The sequence below is a fragment of the Lynx canadensis genome, chromosome D3, assembly GCF_007474595.2.
Source record: "Lynx canadensis isolate LIC74 chromosome D3, mLynCan4.pri.v2, whole genome shotgun sequence".
NCBI classification, from domain to species: domain Eukaryota; kingdom Metazoa; phylum Chordata; class Mammalia; order Carnivora; family Felidae; genus Lynx; species Lynx canadensis.
In genome coordinates, this window is record NC_044314.2 from 28,162,950 (window position 1) to 28,184,766 (window position 21,817).

At 42.7% G+C, this 21,817-nt stretch overlaps 1 protein-coding gene across 1 annotated transcript in view; it reads left to right on the top strand.

Annotated features, from left to right (window-relative positions):
• PSTPIP2 (proline-serine-threonine phosphatase interacting protein 2) overlaps positions 1–20,166 on the top strand; it is a 78,745-nt gene extending 58,579 nt beyond the window's left edge. The window contains exons 6-15 of the mRNA XM_030336498.1: positions 1,127–1,189; positions 7,162–7,260; positions 7,830–7,875; positions 8,807–8,886; positions 11,719–11,817; positions 12,703–12,799; positions 12,917–12,998; positions 14,709–14,743; positions 16,069–16,126; positions 18,525–20,166. Coding sequence (XP_030192358.1) covers positions 1,127–1,189; positions 7,162–7,260; positions 7,830–7,875; positions 8,807–8,886; positions 11,719–11,817; positions 12,703–12,799; positions 12,917–12,998; positions 14,709–14,743; positions 16,069–16,118 — 651 coding nt within the window. The 3' untranslated portion in view covers positions 16,119–16,126; positions 18,525–20,166. The remainder of the gene's footprint in view (positions 1–1,126; positions 1,190–7,161; positions 7,261–7,829; positions 7,876–8,806; positions 8,887–11,718; positions 11,818–12,702; positions 12,800–12,916; positions 12,999–14,708; positions 14,744–16,068; positions 16,127–18,524) is intronic.
• Positions 20,167–21,817: the final 1,651 nt, after the last annotated feature.

Consider the following 21,817-nt stretch of genomic DNA (forward strand, 5'->3'; position numbering starts at 1 on the left):
TTTTAATATTTTTTTTTAATGTTTATTTATTTTTGAGACAGAGAGAGAGCATGAACAGGGGAGGGTCAGAGAGAGGGAGACATAGAATCTGAAACAGGCTCCAGGCTCTGAGCGGTCAGCACAGAGCCCGACGTGGGGCTCGAACTCACGGACCGCGAGATCATGACCTGAGCCGAAGTCGGCCGCTTAACTGACTGAGCCACCCAGGTGCCCCAACACCTCTTGGTTTTTTATATACCCGTTTGATTTTATAGAGCTATCATAAGGATAATGGTAGGTGAGGGTAATGATTAAGAACAAGGGCACAAGAGTCAGGCTGTGCCCAAATCCCAACTCTACTACTTGCTTGGGTAAATTAATCCCCCTCAGTTTACTGTCAAAAAAATGGGGATAAGAGTACTTACAGTTGTTGGGATGCATGAAAACTGATTAGCACATAATAATGCTTGATAAATGGCAACTACTATTATGTCTGAGACATACATTTTTACTATTAGCACCATTATTTTGAGTAATGAAAGGGTTAATATCAGAGCCACGACAAAGAAATTGCTCTCAAGTGAACTCAGCAGAGTAGTTTACCTTTCCTGGATTAGCTGGGATTAGCTGGGAGAATACCTTCTTTTAGTTGTCCTACAAACGTTTCTTCTCTTCATACTGCCCCGGCTCCTTGCTGGTTTAGGGTGTGTTATTGGTGGATACAAGAGGAGTGAATATTTATGAGTCCCTAATTTTATTGTGCTGACACAGGCTTACAGAATAAAGACCCCTTTTAAAATATGAATGGTGCCTTAACAAAGGTTTTTAAATCTTTTTTGAAACCTAAGTTCCTTGATTCCAGGTTTACGGAAGAGACAGCTCCAAGGATGATCAGTGATTCTCAACAGTCGCTGCCCAAGTTCAAGGGCGGGCCTTACCGTTGAGCAGCTGTAAGACCTTGGGCAGGTGGTTCAGCCTCTCTGCTACAGTTTCCTTGTTTGTAAAAAGGGAGTAATAAATAGCACATCTACCTTCTGGGTGTGTGAGGACTAAGTGAGGTAATCCACGTTGAACGCTTATTCCTCAAGATAAGCTGGCATTAACAGTAATTTGTTTTTTATTAATAGTGCTTGTCCTCTCTTCACAGACAGAGCTTATAATGGATGCTGCCCATAAACAAAGGAGTTTACAGTTCAAGAAAACTATGGATGTGAGTCTCAGTTTATTGCTTTTTTTTTTTTCCCATGGTGACATTTTCTGAAATCCTGTGCTGTGTAGGAGCATATTCCTGAAAATAGTACTTCAATAATATTATGGACTAGTGCAGTGGTTTGGGAAAACAACCTTTAGAAGTTTGACTTTCCTGCTTTTTAAGGCCTTGGAAAGACGGAGGATGAAACAAGATAGAGGAAAGAAAATGATGGTGACTTTCTGGTAACCTGGGAAAGTCTACAAGTCAATTGAAATATCTCAGGCCAAGACACAAAAGTGTCTATATCACATGCCATTTATCTTGTTGGATGTTAGCTTTTTCCCCTGTGACTATTTTGAATCTTGGTTTCTTACCTATTTTACTGAGTGAGCCCTTCATGTTTTAGGATCTACAAACTGTAAGAGCCTTCCGTAAGTAATCTATTTAAACACACACACACACACACACACACACACACACACACACAACAAGACAGAGCTAAGACAAATTGCGAGGGCCCTCCCTCTAGCTTTCCTAAATCTGTTCACTCTGGACACAGTGAACTCTGTTACTGAAACATCCATGATTCCATATTTGTACAGAAGTATCATCATGATGTTCTATGTGACATGGTGTGTGGTAACCCAGTTAAAAAAGAAAATGTCACCAATGTCGATGACATATGCAGTCTGCTCCGCGTCATTTTTTTCTGTGATGCATGGCACCTCCAAAGCAACTGAGAAATAGGGAATGATGTCAGTGTAACTGCAGAAATAGCATTGGTCCATACATGGTTGTTCCCAGACTTTCTGTGTTTTGAGGAATCTGGGACAAGGTTTCTCACAATTCAAGATAAAACCCTAGTGAAATACAAGTTTCTTAACTATCTCTTCTACCTGCCTGCAGAGCCATGCTAGTATTATAATTTTTGCTTCGACTATCAAAAATGATTTAGAAAACTCAAGAAAAAGGAAGACTATTGTATTAACTCATTTTTCGCTTGCTGTGTCCTTTTTTCCTCTTGATATTCCAGCGTTTCTTCTTTTATAGTTTCCTTTGCTTAGAGAGTTTAGCCATCTTCAGGATGGTCTACTATTGACAAATACTTTTAGTTTTTCCTCATCTGAGAATATCTTGATTTCCCCTTCAGTGTCAAAGGCTGTTTTCCCTGGTTATAGGTTTTTCCTTGTAGGTAAAGTGTCATTTCTGTTTTAAGATATTTTCTCTTTCTTTCTTTCTTTCTTTCTTTCTTTCTTTCTTTCTTTCTTTCTTTTCTTTTCTTTTCTTTTTTTTTTTTTCTTTTTTTTTTTTTTTTTTTTTTTTTTTTTTTTTTAGTTTTCAGAAGTTCACCTATATATGTAGTGTTAGGGATTTCTTTGGGTTTATTTTGTTTGGGGTATGATCAACTTCTTGAATCTGTAGTTTTATATCTTTTGCCAAATTTGGGAAGTTTTCAGCTGTTATTTCTTCAAGTAGTTTTTTAGCTCACCTTCCTTTCCTTGGATTGCAAGGACATGAATGTGTTAGATCTTTTGTTATGGTCCCAAGGGTTCATGAGGCTCTATATGTTTATTTTGAGGTTTATTTATTTTTCTTGAGAGAGGGAGTGAGAGCATGAGCAGGGCAGGGCAGAGAGAGAGGACAAGAGAGAATATCAAGCAGGCTCCATGTTGTCAGCATGGAGCCCATGCAGGGCTCAATCTCAGGAATTGTGAGACTATGACCTGAGCTGAAATCAAGAGTTGGACACTTAACCCACTGATCCATCCAGGTGCCCCATCTATGCATTTTTTTCAGCCTGTTTTTCTCTCTGTTCTTCAGATTAGGTAATTTCTATTGCTCTGTTTTCCACTTCACTGATTCTTTCTTCTATCTCTTCCATTCTGAAGTCCATCCATTGAGTTTTTAATTTTCATTAGTGTGTTTATTTAGTTCCAAAATTTCCATTTGGTTCTTTATAGCTTTTATGTGTTTGCTGAACTTTTCTAGTTCTTTGCCCAAACCATCTATTTTCTCATTTAAGTGTTTTTGTAATTGCTTGTTGAATTTTTATGATGGCTCCTTTAAAATCTTTGTCAGATAATTCTAACAATCTGTCATCTTGATGTTGGCATCTATTGAAAGCCTTCTGATTCAGTTTCAGATCTTCCTGGTTCTTGGTATGATTAGTGATAGTCATTTGGTTTTGGACATTTTAGGTATTATAAGACTCTGGATCTTATTTAAACATTCTGTTTCAGCTGGATTACTCTGACACCTCTAGCAGGGGACAGTGAGGTCCCCTGCCTCATTACTCCTTTATGGGGGTAAAAATCCAGGTTTCTCCCATTGGCCTCCACTGAAATCACAGGGTTTGTGTGGCTATGTTACTACAGAGAGGTGGTTAAAGTTCTGATCCTCCACTAGACCTTCTCTGACACCACCCCAGCAGGTAGAGGGGGCACCTTGTGACTGCCAGGCAGGGGTCGTAGAAGTCCAGGTTGCCCACATGGTTTCCACTGACACTATGTGTAGGGCTGTTATCTTCCAGTAAGAATGAAGGTTCCAGTTCCCTATTTGTCCTTCTCTGAAACCATCTTGGCAGGGAAGTTGGGCATCCTGTTATAGCTTGGTGAGAGTGGAAGTCTAGACTCCCTGCTTGTCCTTTGCTGGATGTATGGGGGGCAGGCCACAGTTTTTTTAGGTGGTGCTTGGCTGCAGTAGAATGGTTATTTTCTCAAGGTTTCTCTCCTGGTAGACTGTCCCTTTTCTGGTCTTTTGGCTAGAGAGGGCAGGTTTTTGTTGGGACTTCTTGTTTTTGCTCATTGCCACTTCTTGGTTGCCTGCTTCTTTGGCACTCAGTCTGTGACATATGAGGCAAAGAAAAAACCAAGAGAACTTACTTGTGGGTCACCCTTCTCAGACCAGGGTTGCTAGCCAGTCTGCCTTCTCTCCACCTTTCAGAGTCTTATGTTTGTTTTATACAGAGTGTCCAGAGTTTTTAATTGTACTTATGTGGAGGAATAGGGAAAATTACATCTTTCCATCTTTTCAAAAGCTTGTATGTATACCTTTAAAAAAATTATTTAGAACCATAAATGTGATCATATCCCCTCAGTCTTATACTAAGAATCTAAGACTCTATCTTTAGGAAATCATCCCAAAAAAGAAAAGCAAAGGCATGAACTTATTCACTCTTAAAATAATGAAAATTGTAAATTATTTAGTGACTAAAAAATGGAGAAATATTAGTTATATGACCTTTATGAATATGTAGCAACAGAGAAAAAATATTTAATATGCCATATTAAAAAATAAAGTAGGGTAGAGAAAGATTGATAACTGACAGCATTAAAATTTAAGACTACTTTAGAGCAAAAGAAAAAATACCTTATACATGGCTTAAAGAGAGATAACAAATGGGGGAAAATATTTGTAACTTACATAACTGATAGCCAGTTAGTGTTCCTAATATAGACTGAGCTCTTAAAAACCAATGGAAAAAGGGGTGCCTGGGTGGCTCAGTCAGTTGAGCATCCAACTTCAGTGCAGGTCATGATCTCCTGGTTCATGGGTTCGAGCCCTGCATCCGGCTCTGTGTTGACAGCTCAGAGCCTGGAGTCTGCTTCAGATTCTGTGTCTCCCTCTCTCTCTGCCCCTCCCCCACTCACCCTCTGTCTCTCTCTCAAAAATAAAATAAACATTAAAAAAAAAACAATGGAGGGGCGCCTGGGTGGCGCAGTCGGTTAAGCGTCCGACTTCAGCCAGGTCACGATCTCGCGGTCCGTGAGTTCGAGCCCCGCGTCGGGCTCTGGGCTGATGGCTCAGAGCCTGGAGCCTGTTTCCGATTCTGTGTCTCCCTCTCTCTCTGCCCCTCCCCCGTTCATGCTCTGTCTCTCTCTGTCCCAAAAATAAATAAACGTTGAAAAAAAAAAAAAAACAATGGAAAAAAACTCAATGAAAATATGGAATGCTCCAATAGGAAAGCAGGTAAAAGACATGAAGTAGAAAGGACATACCACCTTAGTGGTCATGAAATAAATACAAATAACACAACTTTATGCTGACATTTTCTCCTCTAATATTAGAAAAGGTCAGGCATATTGTTCAAGCTTGGTGTTGGTGAAAGTGAGGAAATTTACTCCATATACTGCTGGTGGGAGTACCAGTTGGTGTGGTCATTTTGGAAGGAAGTTGCACATATACATATTCTTTTACCAAACAATTACACTTCTAGGAATTTGACCCCTATAAATAAATTCGTACTACCCAAAACAAAATCAGAATATTTTTGTTATAAAAAATGGGAAACAAGTGTCCACTGATAGAGAGATAGTTAAAATTATGGCGTGTGTGTGTGTGTGTGTGTGTGTGTTTACTACCTTTAAAATGTTCAGCTACAGGGGCGCCTAGGTGGCTCAATCAGTTAAGCATCCAACTTCGACTCAGGTCATGATCTCACAGTTCGTGGGTTCGAGCCTCACATCGGGCTCTGTGCTGACAGCTCAGAGCCTGGAGCCTGCTTCGGATTCTGTGTCTCCCTCTCTTCTCTGTCCCTCCCCTGCTCACTCTCTGTGTCTCTCTCAAAAATAAACATTAAAAAAAAAATGTTCAGCTACAGGGATCATGCTTGACATAGAAAAATGTCTATCATATACTGTTACAAAAGGAATTTGCTGCATGAATATCTTATGTGCTTACAATTATGAAAAATTATGAAACTTCTATGTGTGTGTAGCATATATAGAGAATTGTATGGTTGTTTACTGAAAGGTTAACCTCAGCTGAATTGCAGAGGATGCCGAGAATTGCACAAACCATCTCTGCAAAGGAGTCTTCATTCTTGGTGAAGCAGTTTTGGGGGGAAACAACATTCTTATTTATTAGCTGACTCACAGCTTTGCTTTGTTTGAGTAAGTTAAGTCTTTGCTTCAGTAGGTGAAACAGAAAATTATTTGATTTGCTAACTATATAGTTGAGAACTGTTTTCATACTAATGGTAGTGATGACAGCACAGGATAGACCAGGGTCTACTTTTAAACTAGTTAAAACAGGGGCACCGAGGTGGCTCGGTTAAGTGTCTGACCTTTGGTTTCGGCTCAGGTCATGATCTCACAGTTCATGAGTTTGAGCCCCACATTGGCTCTGCGCTGCTGGTGTGGAGTCTGCTTCGGATTCTCTCCCTCTCTCTCTCTCTCTGCTCCTCTCCGACTCCCGTGCATGTTCCCTCTCTCAAAATAAACTTTAAAAATAAAAATAATAAACTAGCTCAGATTTTTTTAAATCAAAAAGGAACATGGCTAGCTTGAGTAACAGAATTGATGGGATCCACGCCCTTGTCACCTGCTATGGTGGATGCATTAGAATATTGAGGCATAATTACAATTACTGTGGTCAAGTGATGGCATCTAAGTTCTGAGGGTTATGTTACATAAACGTTAGATTACACATCTTTTTTTTAAATTGTTTTTTAATGTTTATTCATTTTTGAGAGACAGAGAAAACCAGAACGTGAGCGGGGGAGGGGCAGCAAGAGAGGGAGACACAGGATCTGAAGCAGGCTTGAGGCTCTGGAGTGTCAGCACGGGGCTCGAACTCATGGACCATGAGACGATGACCTGAGCTGAAGTCAGCCGCTTAACCGACAGAGCCACCCAGGTCCCCCTAGATTATACACCTTAGAGTTATATACATATTTTGATTTTGCCTATTTCGAATCCCATCTTTTGTTCCAGTTTTTAAAGCCCACATACTTTGTGTTTGCCGAATTGGAGTTATTACTTCCTTGATCAGGCTGCCACCACACACGTAGTTTGGAAAAGGGCTAAAGAGCCCTTCCACAAATAGATAAGAAGGAGCCTTTGCTGCCAGGGTGCCCACCATCTGGCGGTGATCACAGCACTGACCAGAGCGCCCTGCCCTTTGCTGGGCTCGGCGGGCTCGGGCTGCTGCTTTGCAGGCTCACGTTCCGCTCACCTGTTTTGGTCCTCTTTTGGCACATGACAACAAAGGCAAAGAAGACCTATGTGCAGAAATGCCGGGACAAAGACGAAGCAGAGCAGGCTGTCCACCGGAGCGCCAACGTGGTGAACCCGAAGCAGCAAGAAAAGGTACCTGGGAGAGCCGACAGCCTGAAAAATCTGAGCTTTATGTATTTGAAACTAAAGCCAATTACTAATCTTAATGAAAAATGGACGTGCCTCCTAAGTCCCTGGCAATATCTTGCTTTTGGGCTGTCAGGATCCTCTGGCCCAGAAAGTCCCTTGTCACAGTTTTGGGGTTCGGGAGGAGCTGGAGAAGCGTGGCCGTGGGGAAGGGAACAGGGTGATAAGAAGTAGGGGAGAGGGTTTTGGTTTTTTCATCTTTCTTCAAGACTGAAGTATTCTTTGGAGCCAGGCCACCTCAGGCTTGGGCGCATTATCAATTTTATGTAATCTGGTAGAAGACTGTCAGCAACCAGAGGGCAGGGGTTATGTCTTTAGGATACCATGGGGCAAGATGTTTGATGGCCATTTCCCTGTGGTGCTAAGATTAGAGGGCAAGTTGAATGGTTTGCTGAGAGAAACACAGGTAAGATGTGGAACACGGGTCTCTTCACAGCCATTGCTTTCAAACCTGTTTTGCCTGTGGGAGCTCTACCCAGCATTCCCCGTCTCTTGTTCTTTATGTGTCCTCACAGCTTTTCGTGAAACTGGCAACTTCGAAGACTGCAGTCGAAGACTCAGGTGAGGGGGCTGCTCCCAGGGATGGGGGAGGCTCGTGGGGAGGGGGCTGACATTATGCTGAATCTGTCGGGAAAGGTATTTTTATATATCATACAAGAATGTATGGATAGACAGTGGGATTAACAAGAAAGCAGGAGGGAAGAAGGGAGAAAGGGAGGACAGGGAGGGAGACAAGGTATATCAGAACCTGGGAAAGTGAGACAGCTGTTTCTGGCCACTGCCTGCTTGAGCCGTACTTGTAATTAAATGGTGGTGGGAGGGTGCGGGGGGGGGGGGGCGGAGGTCATGTGACAGCTGCTTTGTAAGCAGGTACTCATTCTGATTTATTAGGAACATCTGTCTTAAAAGCCCATTTCAGCCCTGATAACTCTTATCTGCTATGAAGGAAACAGCCAAGTTGCAAGGCCTTGTCATGGCTGAAACCTGAGATCCAAGCCAGGTGTTTGCAAAGCCTTCTGATCCCAGAGTATTCTGCAGGAGCCAAGCCTCTTGTGACCATGGTCATTTAAGAAGTCTCTAAACCCAAAACCAAAGTCACTTGGTAGTTCTCTGCACCTCTCACTGTCTAATCTTCCTGAAAATGGAAATGGGTGGAAGCTATTGAGGTTGAATTAGCTCAAGAGAACTCTGGCTGAAGTTCCTGTCAGCCTTTGTTCTCCTTCCTTGAAGCATTTCCTTTTTTTTTTTCTTCCCCTTGAAACATTTCTTACTTGGCTTGGTTTAATGTCTAAAAAGAAAGTGCTTATTTCACAAATATATTGTGAGAGAGAGAGATGGATATGGCCTCCCACTGTTCAGAGCTCCATGGGGTCTTGTGAGCTCAGTGTGACTCTGGCGAGTGTCGTTTGTCATCCAGGGTGAGCTGGGCAGTGGGTCTGCGCACCTTGCTCCTGCCTGGTTTCTGAACCCAGGCCCTTCCCCTCCACTGCAGACAAGGCGTACATGATGCACATCAACACTCTGGACAAAGTCCGCGAAGACTGGCAGATCGAGCACATCAAGGCCTGTGAGGTACCAGAACCGGTGGCTGCTCAGGAGGGGATGGGTCTTCCTCCGAGAATTTGGGGAGTCTACTTTGCCAGAAATGCACCACCCCCTTATTACAGGGCCCCAATTCTCATAGAATTGCTTGAGGCCAAGTTAGAAATCAGAAATGTAAGTATAGGATGGATGGAACTGGAATGTTTTCCTCCAAGCCTCATCTTTCTGCCCCGTCCCAGTCCTGAGCGTTGTGTCTGACTCTGTTCAAGGACTTCCTCCAACGTTTGGTTAGTGCAAATACGAAATAGCTGAATCAGTTAATAGGTGATTAAATAATTATCTTTCAAGAGCCTTGCCTGAACTTGCTATCGAATAAGGAGAATGCAGATAGAAGGTGAGCTAGAAGTTTTCACTCAGGCACCTGGGTGGCTCAGTCGGTTGAGCGTCTGACTTCAGCTCAGGTCATGAGCTCGAGGTGTGAGAGCCAGGCATTGGGTTCTCTGTTGTCAGTACAGATCCCATTTTGAATCCTCCGCCCCCTCTCCCTACCCCTCCCCTGCTGGCACACCCTCAAAAATAAATAAACATAAAAAAAAAAGAAGTTCTTACTCTCCTTACACCTTTGATTTCACCATTACCTCCTGCTTCATTTTTAGCATGTGACCTCACTTACAATTTCCTGGAGAAAATAAAGACATAACTTGGAAACTTCCTCAAGTTTCTTTTGGCCTGTCTATAGTTTTTCTTACCAGTGGTTCTCAAAGTGAAATCCCAGGACCTGTAGCATCAGTATCATCTGGGAATTTGATAGAGATGCAAATTCTCAGACCAACTCTGGACCTACTGAACAGAAACTGTTGGAATAGGTGCAGTACTGTTTATAAGTCCCCTGGTGCTTCTTACGCAAATTCAAGCCTGAGAATCACTGATCTACACCCCCCTCCCCTCCTTTTCTCCTGTTAGTTGAAAAGGGGCTGCCCCTGCCTTATCAAGATCCTATCCCGCCATCTGGGCTCAAGATCCCATCCTCCAGCTGTCTTTCCCTCATGCCTGTGCAAAGCTCCCTTCAGTGTGAACTTCTTATACCATTGTTTGGACAACTCAGCTCATTCTTGGTGTTAGAACCTACTGGTACTGGCTGTTGCTTCCTGTCTGCTGCCCTCTCCTCTCTTCACAGCCAGGCTTCCTGAAGGAGTTGTCTTCACATGCTCATGGCCCCTGCCTGTCCCGGCCTGCTGCATCTGGGGTTTGTCACCCCTGCTGCTGCTCGCTGAGGAACCAGACATCTCTGTGGTGTGAGGTCCAGCAGGCCTTTGCAGTTCCTTATCTTATGTGGCTTGTGTCTACTATCTAACACTGTGGGTCACTATCCCCTTCCTAAAACACTCTTTTCTGCTTTACTTCTGTGACTCCACACTCTCATGGAAAAACCTAGAATAAGTCCCCCTTTTTTTTTTTAAACATTTTTTTTTTTTTTTTTTAATTTATTTTTGGGACAGAGAGAGACAGAGCATGAACGGGGAGGGGCAGAGAGAGAGGGAGACACAGAATCGGAAACAGGCTCCAGGCTCCGAGCCATCAGCCCAGAGCCTGACGCGGGGCTCGAACTCACGGACCGCGAGATCGTGACCTGGCTGAAGTCGGACGCTTAACCGACTGCGCCACCCAGGCGCCCCTAAGTCCCCCTTTTTAAGGTATAAAAATGTGCAGAGCAGTATCATATGCATTTTATAGACACACAAATAGAAAAGCCTGCACAGGAATGATAAAGTTTAGGAGAATGGTTATCTGTGGGGAAGGAAGAAGGGGATCGAGTTTGGAGAAAGCACACAAGGGGCTTAAACAGAATCTGAGGCAAATATGGCCAAACTTGTTGACCAAGAGAGGTGGTCAATAGGTATGTATTCATTATATTGCTCTCTATGATTCTGTCCATGCGAAGTATTCTATAATAAAAATCACATAAAATCTACTGTTTATATGCTACATAAATACAAAATATAATAAACACTACATATATACCAAGTATGCTACATACTAAATACTAAAAGGTTTCCAATTAAAATAATGTATTTGCTTCAAAATATCCTAGGGAGTAGATGAGTTGGTAGGGATATAATAAAACAGAATTGGTTGTGAATTGATACATGTTCAAGCTGGTGAAGGGTACATGTGCATTCATTATACTATTTTCTCTGTTCTTATCTATGTTTGAAGTTCTACATGATAAAAAGTTTTAAAATGTAATAGTGTTATATTCAACCTTTAAAAAGTACATTAATATATAACATCCACTGTTGAATAGCATCCCCTTTATAGAATAATAGCTTGATTTTCCGAAAGTTGATACTTGCTTATGTCCAAGAAGCTATTGTTCAGGAAGTGACTTCTTAAAAAACTTTTTTTAGTTAAAGAAACCTTCAAACATAAACAGAGTTGGAGGACAAGTGTGGGTTCCCCCACGTTCTCGTGAACTTCAGTGATTATAATCATCTTGCCAATATTCAGTCATAGGGGAATTTGAATGTGAGGCTCTGGCAAGCTGCCCACGTGGAGATGCCCACCAGGCAGTCGGAAATGTTAGCTGGAATTCAGGTTAGACCCTTGGCATCTGGGCTCATCATTACCTCTTACCTTCAGAACTATATCCAATCCTGTTTGTGTCAATACCATATTAGAATACTATTTGCATTCTTTGCCTGCGGTAAGAGTTTATGAGTTTCCTTGGTAGCAGAGAATATCCTAAGTGGGTCAATAAGCTTACAGATAATGAGGGTTGACACTGTTTCTTAAGTCATAGCCAGTCTAGACAAATGTCTCCCTTCTCTGTATATGTACGGACATGTAGTTATGTTTCCGCAGATGTTCGAAGCTCAAGAATGTGAACGAATAAACTTCTTTCGGAATGCGTTGTGGTTACACATGAATCAGCTGTCACAACAATGTGTCACAAGTGATGAGGTAAGTCAGAAGCATCCATGGAGGATTCATGAGAGTGGGAGGAACCATAGGCATTTATTAGTGCACCCTCCTCATTTGAGGCCCAGAGAGGTACGGTGACTTGCCCGAGGCCACACAGTGAGCTGATAGAAAGACCCAAATAAACACCTAACTGCCTGACTCCTAATCTGCTTTGCCACCATGACTTTCTCTTTAAGGAATTCACAGGGCAGGAGAGCAGAAAAGGGAGACCCAAATGTAGTTTAGTTTATGGAAGACAGAGATGTCATAGCAAAGGGTCACTCCAGGACACCACCAAGCACTAGGAGACTGACCCATGCCCGGGCTAATGATCATGCCAGGGCTCAAGATTTACTTCAGCGGCATTCCCACAGCCAACATCCGTGTTTAAGTTGTGCACAGCAACCCTCATGGGGTTTCCAGACTTCAAGAGGGATTAGAATCAAATTATCACAACCTTCTTTGCTAAGAAATAGCCACCCTCACTTGGATGGGACATTCACTTTAGGAGAAAAATCAAACACCTAGAAAACCTGTAGAATTGACTAGAAGAGCTTTTTTCCAAGTTAATTCATCTTTGCATTTTGTGTGTGGCTTTGGTCTTGGTATCTATTTTCTTTGTCCTGTCAGTGTTAAAGACAAATCTTTCTGTGAAGGTTTTTATGCAGTCACAGAGATAACATTTCTTGTCATCTTTAAAACAATTTTAATAGCAGATATGCACCAGAGAAATCCCTTTATATGAGTCTGGGACTTAGGAATGTCTCTTTTTCTTTTCAAAACAAAATTTGGAAGAGCCAGCCATTCATCAAACCTGTTTTAATAAGCTGTGTCACAATTATTCACAGACATACCTCTACGCTTGATTTGTCTTCTTTTTGTCAGATGTATGAAGAAGTCCGTAAGAGCTTAGAGGCATGCAGCATTGAGAAGGACATTGAGTACTTTGTGAACCAACAAAAAACTGGACAGACTCCACCAGGTGAATGGAGTGGTGGGGCGGGGCATTTATTTAAGCAATTCTGCTAGTCTTTTGTGCACATGTCATTGAGAATGGGAGACACCAGCATCTTAATATTTTGTTTCTTAATTTCCCTAGCACCCATTGTGTATGAGAATTTCTACTGCCCCCAGAAGAATACAGCCCCACAGGGAAAGGCTCCAGGGCCCAACTTACCAAGGTAATAACCACCTACCTTTCACATGAAGAAAAATACTTAAAACATTTTTTTTAATGTTTATTTGTTTTTGAGAGACAGAGAGAGAGAGAGAGAGAGAGAGAGAGACAGACAGACAGACAGACAGAATGTGAGCAGGGGAAGGGCAGAGAGAGAAGGAGCCACAGAATTCAAAGCAGGCTCCAGGCTCTGAGTTGTCAGCACAGAGCCCGATGTGGGGCTCAAACTCACAAACTGTGACATCATGACCTGAGCCGAAGCTGGACAGTTAACTGACTGAGCCACCCAGGCCCCCCGAAGAAAAATACTGTTAATAAATGTTGTTATCATTAGTGTTCTAAGAGATATTGGAACACATCTACCCCTGCATTTGCTTAAGTGAGGTTGCTAGATTTGGAGAAGTAGCATTTTTTTTTTAAATTTTATTTTTTATTTTTTTTAAAATTTACATCCAAATTAGTTAGCATATAGTGAAACAACGATTTCAGGAGTAGAAGTAGCATTTTTAGGACAAATGTTAAGTGGATTTTACCAGTCATAGTTTAAGGAGGACCATATTATGCTTGAGTGTGATTATTATGATTCACGCATGAATCCTATACTTTTCGTAGAGCTTGTAGAAAGCAGAACTATGGCCCCCTGTGAGTCAACTGACCTACCTGTTTTGGTAGGGCCCAAGAGTAAAGAATGGTTTTTATAACTGGCTGAAAAAAAGAAGAAAAGGATACTATTTTGTGACACATGGAAATGATATGAAGTTCATGTGTCAGTGTTCATATAAAGTTTTATTGGGACCTGATCATGCTCATCCATTTACATTTTTTCTGCGGCTACTTTTGCATTAGAGTTGGCAGAGTTGTGACAGAGCTGCCTTAGTGGCCAGCAGAGCCTACGTCATTTACTGTCCCTTTGCAGAAAGACTTTGCCACCCCTGCTTTACCTGAGAGAAAAGAAACTTCTGTTTCCCGCACAGTCAGCTTGAAATCTAAGCTGTTGAATTTCCATTCCAGTTTTTTTTTTTTTTTTCAACGTTTATTTATTTTTGGGACAGAGAGAGACAGAGCACGAACGGGGGAGGGGCAGAGAGAGAGGGAGACACAGAATCGGAAACAGGCTCCAGGCTCTGAGCCATCAGCCCAGAGCCCGACGCGGGGCTCGAACTCACGGACCGCGAGATCGTGACCTGACTGAAGTCGGACGCTTAACCGACTGCGCCACCCAGGCGCCCCTGCGTTCCGGTTTTTAAAGAGAAGGGAGTATTTGAGGGAGGATTGCATGGTCATCATCAGTATTTAAGAACACCAGGTGCCATTCAGAACAGGTCATGTGAATGAGCTCATTTAATCCTCGCAGTGAGGTGGGAATTGCTTGGATTCTCCATCTTACGTGTGGAGATGTTGAGGGACCAGGAGGTCAGGAAACCACACGCTCCACAGTAGAGACTTTCCTCCTGCCTGTTTGGGGTGCTGGGACGGGGCTCTGGGCTTCCTGAGTCCTGTGCATCCTGCTGTCCTGCTCACCAGCATAATAGAATGCCGGCAGCCTAGATTCCGGTACGTCGGTGTTGCCCGGCTTTTGCTTCATCTGAACTTTTCTTGACTCTTCAGAACAGAAACCAGCTCTGATTAGCGTGCAGTATGATTGGGGCGTGAAGACAAAAATTACAAACTAATGAGAACTTATCTGAAAGACTTTGGTTTTCATCTCTTACAGGAGAGGACCTCTCCCAGTTCCTAAAAGTTTACCAGGTACGATGTCAAGAAAGACCTTTCAAAATACTCACGTCAGGTTCTCTTTAAGGTTGAGTAGCTGGAATGTTGGAATAAAGGGAAAGAAGGGAATAAATAGAAATAAATTCTCAAGAGAACGAGCCTGTATCAGGATCTTGATGTAATACTGTTTGTCAAAGAGTAGACTTTGGTAATTAGGGGTCTACTTTATTGCCTGTCAAAGAGAATTCAGCTCCTGGAGTACCAAAAGAAACTTATTATAAGGCAGTCTTACCTAAGAGATTATTTCAACTTGGACCATAAGAGAAGCAAAGTATAGTTTCCTTTGGATTACACAGAAACGTAACTGATAGAAGTTATGTCTAGAAACACATAACCTAATAGTATATATCTGCATACTGGCCATAACTGGGTCTGTCACTCATGACTTGGTCTCTTTTTAAATCCTATCAGAACTCCTATGACACCTCTAGGACAACCACATATTTTAGCTTTGTTGTTGTTGTTGTTGTTGTTAGTTTTATTCCTTGGATAATTATAAGATCCTTGAAGGTGGATAATTGGTTTTCTCCTGTATCACTCATAGCACTTAACACAGTCCTGAGCACATAGGAGGTGCTCAACAAATATCTATTCTTTTTGAGTAAAAGAAAGGTATACTTACCTATGTTCAAGGGAAGAGGGAACTTATGCTGCATATCATGGTTTACTAAAACTTCAGTGACTGAAAACAAGTTTAGGACCTGAAATTATAATAATACCTTTGAAAAATATAAGGATTTAAGTTATTTTACTTTAAATGTTTATTTATTTTTGAGAATGAGAGAGAGAGTGTGAGTGGGGGAGATGCAGAGAGAGAGAGGGAGACAGAGGATCTGAAGCAGGCTCTGCGCTTAGAGCAGAGAGCCCGATGTAGGTTTCAAACTCATGAACTGGGAGATCATGACCTGAGCCAAAGTTGTATGCTTGACTGAGCCACCTAGGTGTTCCTGTTATTTTATTTTTATAAAACAATTACCACCTGATAATGTGGGACTGATTTTTGTCTGTGTCTTAGCTTGAAATCTAAGCTAAGCCTTGAAGATGGCTTTACTCTAGGTGCCGCTATCTGCACATGGATGAAAAAGGGCAAGGAAATCATGGTAGTGATTTCCAGAATGTATGCGTGAATCTTCTGTGTGTAGTCTTGACTTTCATGGGTAGGTTTCATCGCCGGATATGTTTTCTTTTTACAGAAGGGCAGTCAGTAGAATCTTTAAGTGGAATGTCTTGATTTGAAAAGGGCTAAGAATCTTACCATGAAGCAGTATTAGCTTAATGTTGCTCTGTTCTACCCTTTGCAGATAACCCTGATTATTCTTTGGTTGATAACTACAGTCTGATCTATCAGTAACATCAGTGGTAAGAACCTTTAATTTTCACGTAATTTTCAAGTTGCATTTAGACTATTGTTTGTGTTTTTGAAGTCTCTGAAGCTTCTTTAAGACACCACTGCAGGCAGCAAGGCCTTGCCTCAGGCTGACCCGTGCTGTGGATGCACGTGATCCTGCGGGATGGCCTCTCTGGGTCCCACAATTGCAAGGGGACTGGAGCCCACGCCATACCTACTTGAATGAGGAGATTTTTCCTTCGTTAATTATTCTGCAACTGATTTTCTGCTCTAGTTAAGCTCTTTGTGGCTACAACGCACCCGCACTTATAACACACCGCACACACAACGCTCACATAATGCCCATGATCCTCACTGTTTAATTTAGCCTTTTGTGTGCTCCCCCCTCCCCCAAAGGGGAAAAGTCAAGTAAAAAGAAGTCAGTGACAATGAGGCAAACACTGTCATACTCCCCTATCACACAAAGGGCGTTGGAGGGGTCATCTGGTATCAGATCATTACTACTCCAAGCTAGCAAACCCCAGGGATTCCTAGAGCAAAACTATGAGATGGTGCTTGTCTCTGACTCTCAGGTGCTTGCAACGTGCCCCAGGTCCATCTTTGCCTTCACAAATGTGAGTGAATGCCTCCGAGTCCAAAACAGCAATACTAAATGGAACTCTATAAAGTATAAATGTTTTAACCCAAATGGGTGTGTCTTGGGGCATGACAATATCCGTATAGATGAGCAAAGAAAAAGCTTGAAAGGATACATTCCCAAGCAAGTAGTAGTTTTTCTTTTTGTTTACTTATGTTTTCCAGTTTGCCTACAGTGAAACTTTATTACTTCTTTAATAAAAGACAGTTTTGAAGAGTTGATCCTTTTGCACATTCCTGATGTTCCCAGGGGTGACAGGAGTGGGGGCGGATTCAGGAACTGTGCCAGCCTCTCTCCCACCCTTCCTGGTTTGCTGTTACTGCCACTTAGGAAACAAAACAAGTTTTATTTCTTAATGTTTATTTATTTTTGAGAGAGAGAATGATGGGGGAGAGGCAGAGAGCGAGAGGGAGAGTTAGAATCCCAAGCAGGCTCTGTGCTGACAGCGCAGAGCCCAATGTGAGGCTCAAACTCACCAACCATGAGATCATGACCTGAGCCAAAGTCGATGCTTGACCGATTGAGCCATCTAGGTGCCCCCCCAAACGGGTTTTAATGGTGCTCCATGGTGGCTTTCCTTCAGTGCTCTATAACACTGAAAAGTTCTTCAAGTGAGCACATCAAACACTGCTTGTCTTCAGTCCTCCAGAAACACCCACTTTGTGACTTGTAGCCCATTAGCTAGAGGGGTTGGAAGCCATGTTGTTTTGATTGGGTAGAAATGATCAGCCAGTGTGTGTTTATATTTAAACATAAGTCCTTAAATTGCTTAATAAATGTGTTTAGTATCTAAGCAACTTTGCTGTGAAAGATAATGGAGATGGAAGACCTAAAATACCTCAGCCGCTAACTGTACATAACTTTCTGACCTGCAAACAAATTGGAGTCTCTACAACTGGTCATCATTTCTTCATTTCATAAGGCTCCCTTTTTCTCATGAAAAGAGGCACGGCCCATATTAGAGGTAGAAAGGGACATGGGGAATCAGTGACTTGGGACTCCAAGGCGAAATCCGCCCTCTGGAACAACACCATGGAGGTGATGGCTGCAGGTAGGCCGCTGGCAGCTCCGAGAGTTTGAGTTTTATTTTAACCTCCTCCTTTCCCACCCTCCCTTATTTGCATAAAGCACACATTGTAGTTGCTTAATAGTAACCTTTGACCCAGCAACTCTAGTTCCTCTGAGTTCAAGAACCTGTTGCTTCAGTGCAAGATGCTAATGCCAACACACGTGAGCTCTGTCATTTCACGGGGTTCATTAGTATGTGGAAGCTCAGGGAACAGGACTCAACATACACATGTATCATTGACGGAGTTGAAGAGAATTTTACAGAAGGAAGTCTATCTTAGTTAATAACTTAGCTAAGCAATGTATCATGACATTTAAAGTAGTTTGAGCCTTTGGAAATGAAATAGGAATGTGTAGGAATTTAAATAGGAAGGCGTAGGAATTTGTGGTTTGTTTGACATTGTTGATGTAGCTGCTATGCTTGTTTTTAATTCTGACATGTTTAGGGACAGATTATAACTTCTGAGCATCAAAAATATAAATATGTGTATTATTTGCATAAAGCAATGCTGTTGTCATCACAGCCCATTTTTTCATCACTTTAAAACACTTATTCCTCACTGTGTGTTCTCTTTGGCCAAGCATACTTATTCTTTTTTTTTTCTAAGCATACTTATTCTCATTGAATAATATGGCAAGGGGAGGAGTGAGGAGCTGATGTGAATGGTTCATTCAGATGAAATTTCTTTGTTATTTTCTTTCAGAAAACAAACCTTTTTCGGGCCGGTGCTTCTACAGCGTGGGAGGAGGCACTCAGAACAGCAGAATCCTTAGCCAAACTGTGTCAGTCGTGAAACTTCCAAGTGAAACCTTGCTGTAATTTTTTTTGTATTTTAAATTCATTGTAGACATTTAGATCAACTTAGGCTAGTTAAGTTCTGAAATTCTTAGGAGAAGTTTACAAATTGCCCCAGACTGAAGAATCATTCTTTCCTAGGCGGTTACTAACGTTGTGAGTGAATTGTGTTATCTCCTTGGTCTCTGGATTTGGAGCCCTGACTCTTGTTGTGGGGGGGCAGAGGTGGCTGCAGAGGGGTGTGAGCCATGAACCTGGAGGGGCTTCTTTGGCTCCGGGGGCAGCTTGGCTGTAGAATGTTCACAGCAGCACGTGCCCTCGGTGGTGCACCATTTCAAATCACCTTCCTTTTTGGCTGGAAGACTTGGAGGCCATCTAATTATACTTTCTCATTTTACAGATGAGGAAATGGGGCCCAGAAGTGTGAAATCAATTTCCTTACGGATTAGGGACAGAATCCAAACTGGAGTGTAAGCTCACCTCACGTTACCATTCTGACTGATCCTTCCTCAGGCCATTGGTGCTTGTGTTGAAATTTCAGATGCCGAATGTTTTTTGCCGGCGTCTTTCCAGTTGGCAAAATAACCAGGGTTTAAATGTCAGATTTATTTTTATGGGAGTCCCTGTGTGTCCTGAACTTCTAGAGCACCATATTTAATTAAATCTAAGAAGCCACTGATTATAAAGCATGGCCATTATTTTACACACCACTGAGCAAGTTAGGTGAGGGAGTTGACATTCTCAGTGGGGGCAGAATTACTCATAAAGGGGTGAAAATTGGGACAGTTAATGGTTAAGCCCATTTAAATTTGATTTGCTAAACTGAGGCGGGGGGAAGTACATCCTAGAGTCAGTGCAATAGGGTATTTGGACCTCAATTCCTAAAGAGAATTCGAGAGCTCCAAAGCCAGTCCTCAGTCCTGGGTCTTCACAGAGAATCTTTGCCTTGCTAGCTCCTAGAACTTTTTAAAGTGTCAGTCTTACCCTTTCGCAGGTATTTGAGTCTTCTTTTTGTTACCCACAAACAGCAGGGAGACAACGTCCCTTTTGTGTAATATCCACACGCCATGAGAAAATGGTACATTTTAGTTAATGACAAATTAAACTAGCACTGGTACTTATTCAGTATGTTGTTGGCCTTGTAACACATATTTTCTTCTCCTGCTCTATGCAGTAGCTTTCTCAGAACTGTGCACAAATTGACTGAAACAAGATTGATTATTTCCCACCCTTTAAGGTGTTACTGAAAGTGGCAGCTTCTCCTCATGACAGGAAGCTTGCATCAATTGGAAATCCTTTTGAGAAACTGAAGTTTGCAAAGGGCCATTGACTTCCCCAAACTGAGCAGGCTCAGGACATTTCCTTCAAGCTCAGAACGTTCTAATTTTTAGGTATTTTATTTATTGTTCACAATTCCTCAGGGATTTCACTTTTCTCTCTTTTGGTCAGTGCAATCGCTGTAAACGTGTTTTATGAATTGAAAATACTTTTATTTTATTGCTCTTTCAGTTCGATATGAAGTAAAATAAAGGTTCCTTGGAGATTTAGGATTTATTTTGCCTTTTTGTGTCGACCACGTCCTCTCTTCCAAGCTGTTGGACCCTCGTCACATTTGCTATTGTCCGATGGCAGTGGAGCAAACTGTTAGGAGGGGAACTGCTACATCACTTCCTACTGGTCCTTCATGACAAAGTCACTTGCCTGGGGAAGCATCACTCCCGCCTCCAGACTAGCTTGGATCCCCTGCTGGGTCCTTCTCCTCTCCCTTTTTTTCCTTGATAGTACGTGGTTCACTCTTGAAATTAATTGTTCAGAGTCTGTCTTCTCTCCTAGACGGTGACCTCAATGACTGCTATATCCCCAGCACCTGACACGTTGTAGTGAGTATGAAAGAATGAGTGGCTAGAAAGAGAGCATACCTCGAGAAACGACCAGTTGGGAGTGTAGAGGGAGCGAAGCCAGTCAAATAAGTATACATGTTAAATTTAGTAAATATGATCTACCCCTAAGACTGGAGGCTTCTTCATTTGAATTCCACCAGAAGCAGCCCCTGAGATAAGGCTTTGAGTGCAGGTACTTTTTCTGGGGGGGGATCCCAGAAAGCACCAGTATGGGAGTGGGGAGGTAAAGGGAGTGGAAGGAGGGAAGGGAGGAAGGGAGGAAGGCAAAAAAAACATGTATTATCAAGACAGCACTGCAGGCACCGGAGCTGTAGTCTGGCGGGGACTTGTACGAAACTGTGGCACACGCACCTCACAGATGGCTCACCAGTTAGGATGTTGCTGTGATATTCATTCCCCGGCTCCCTTCAGTCACTGGTTGAGGGCCACCCCCAGGAGGCATTAAACCCCTGGCATTTCTGGCCTGCTGGAAATGCGGAAATGCCAGCAGAGTGGGATCCCGAATGCTGAGAGAGTCCTTGGGAGAGGCAGTTCCTGGCAGTTGCTAGTGGGCAACTGAAGGGAGGTGGATGGTGCCCTGACGGGTTCTGACCCCTGCATGGCTCAGATCCAGCTGTGCCCCACATGGATTTTGCTCCAGCTCGCCATCACTTCTTCAAGTTCCAGTTTCCAACACACACACACACGCGCACACACACACACACACACACACACACACGCACACCCTAGGCCGTTTAGTAGGACAAGCTACGGTCCCTTGCTACGGATGGTCCTGAGTCTCTAACTGATATTCATCATCTCCTTCCTCTAGCAGCATGTTAGGGAGTGAATTGTATTCTGCCCACAGCCCCCTCCAAATTTATATGTTGAAGTCTCAACCCTTAGTACCTCAGAATGTGACTGTGTTTGGAGATAGGGCCTTTAACGAGGGGATTAAGTTGAAATGAGATCCCTGGGGTGGGGCACTAATCCAGTCTGGTGCCTTTCTAAGAAGAGAAAGAGGCACCAGGGGTGAGTGGGCCCGAAGGATGACCTTGTGAAAAACAAGAGGACAGCCACCTGCAAGCTGAGGAGAGAGACCTCAGAGGAAACCAACCCTGCCAGCACCTTCATCTCGGACTGCCAGCTTCCAGAACTGCCAGAAAATTAATTTCTATTGTTTAAGCCATCCAGTCTGTGGTATTTTGATATGGCAGCCCTAGCAAATTAATACCACACATTCTAGATCCCCTTCGCACTTGGCAAGTCTACTGCTTGTCTAGGTTGCTCAACTGGGTTGGGTAATCCAGATCGCCATCCC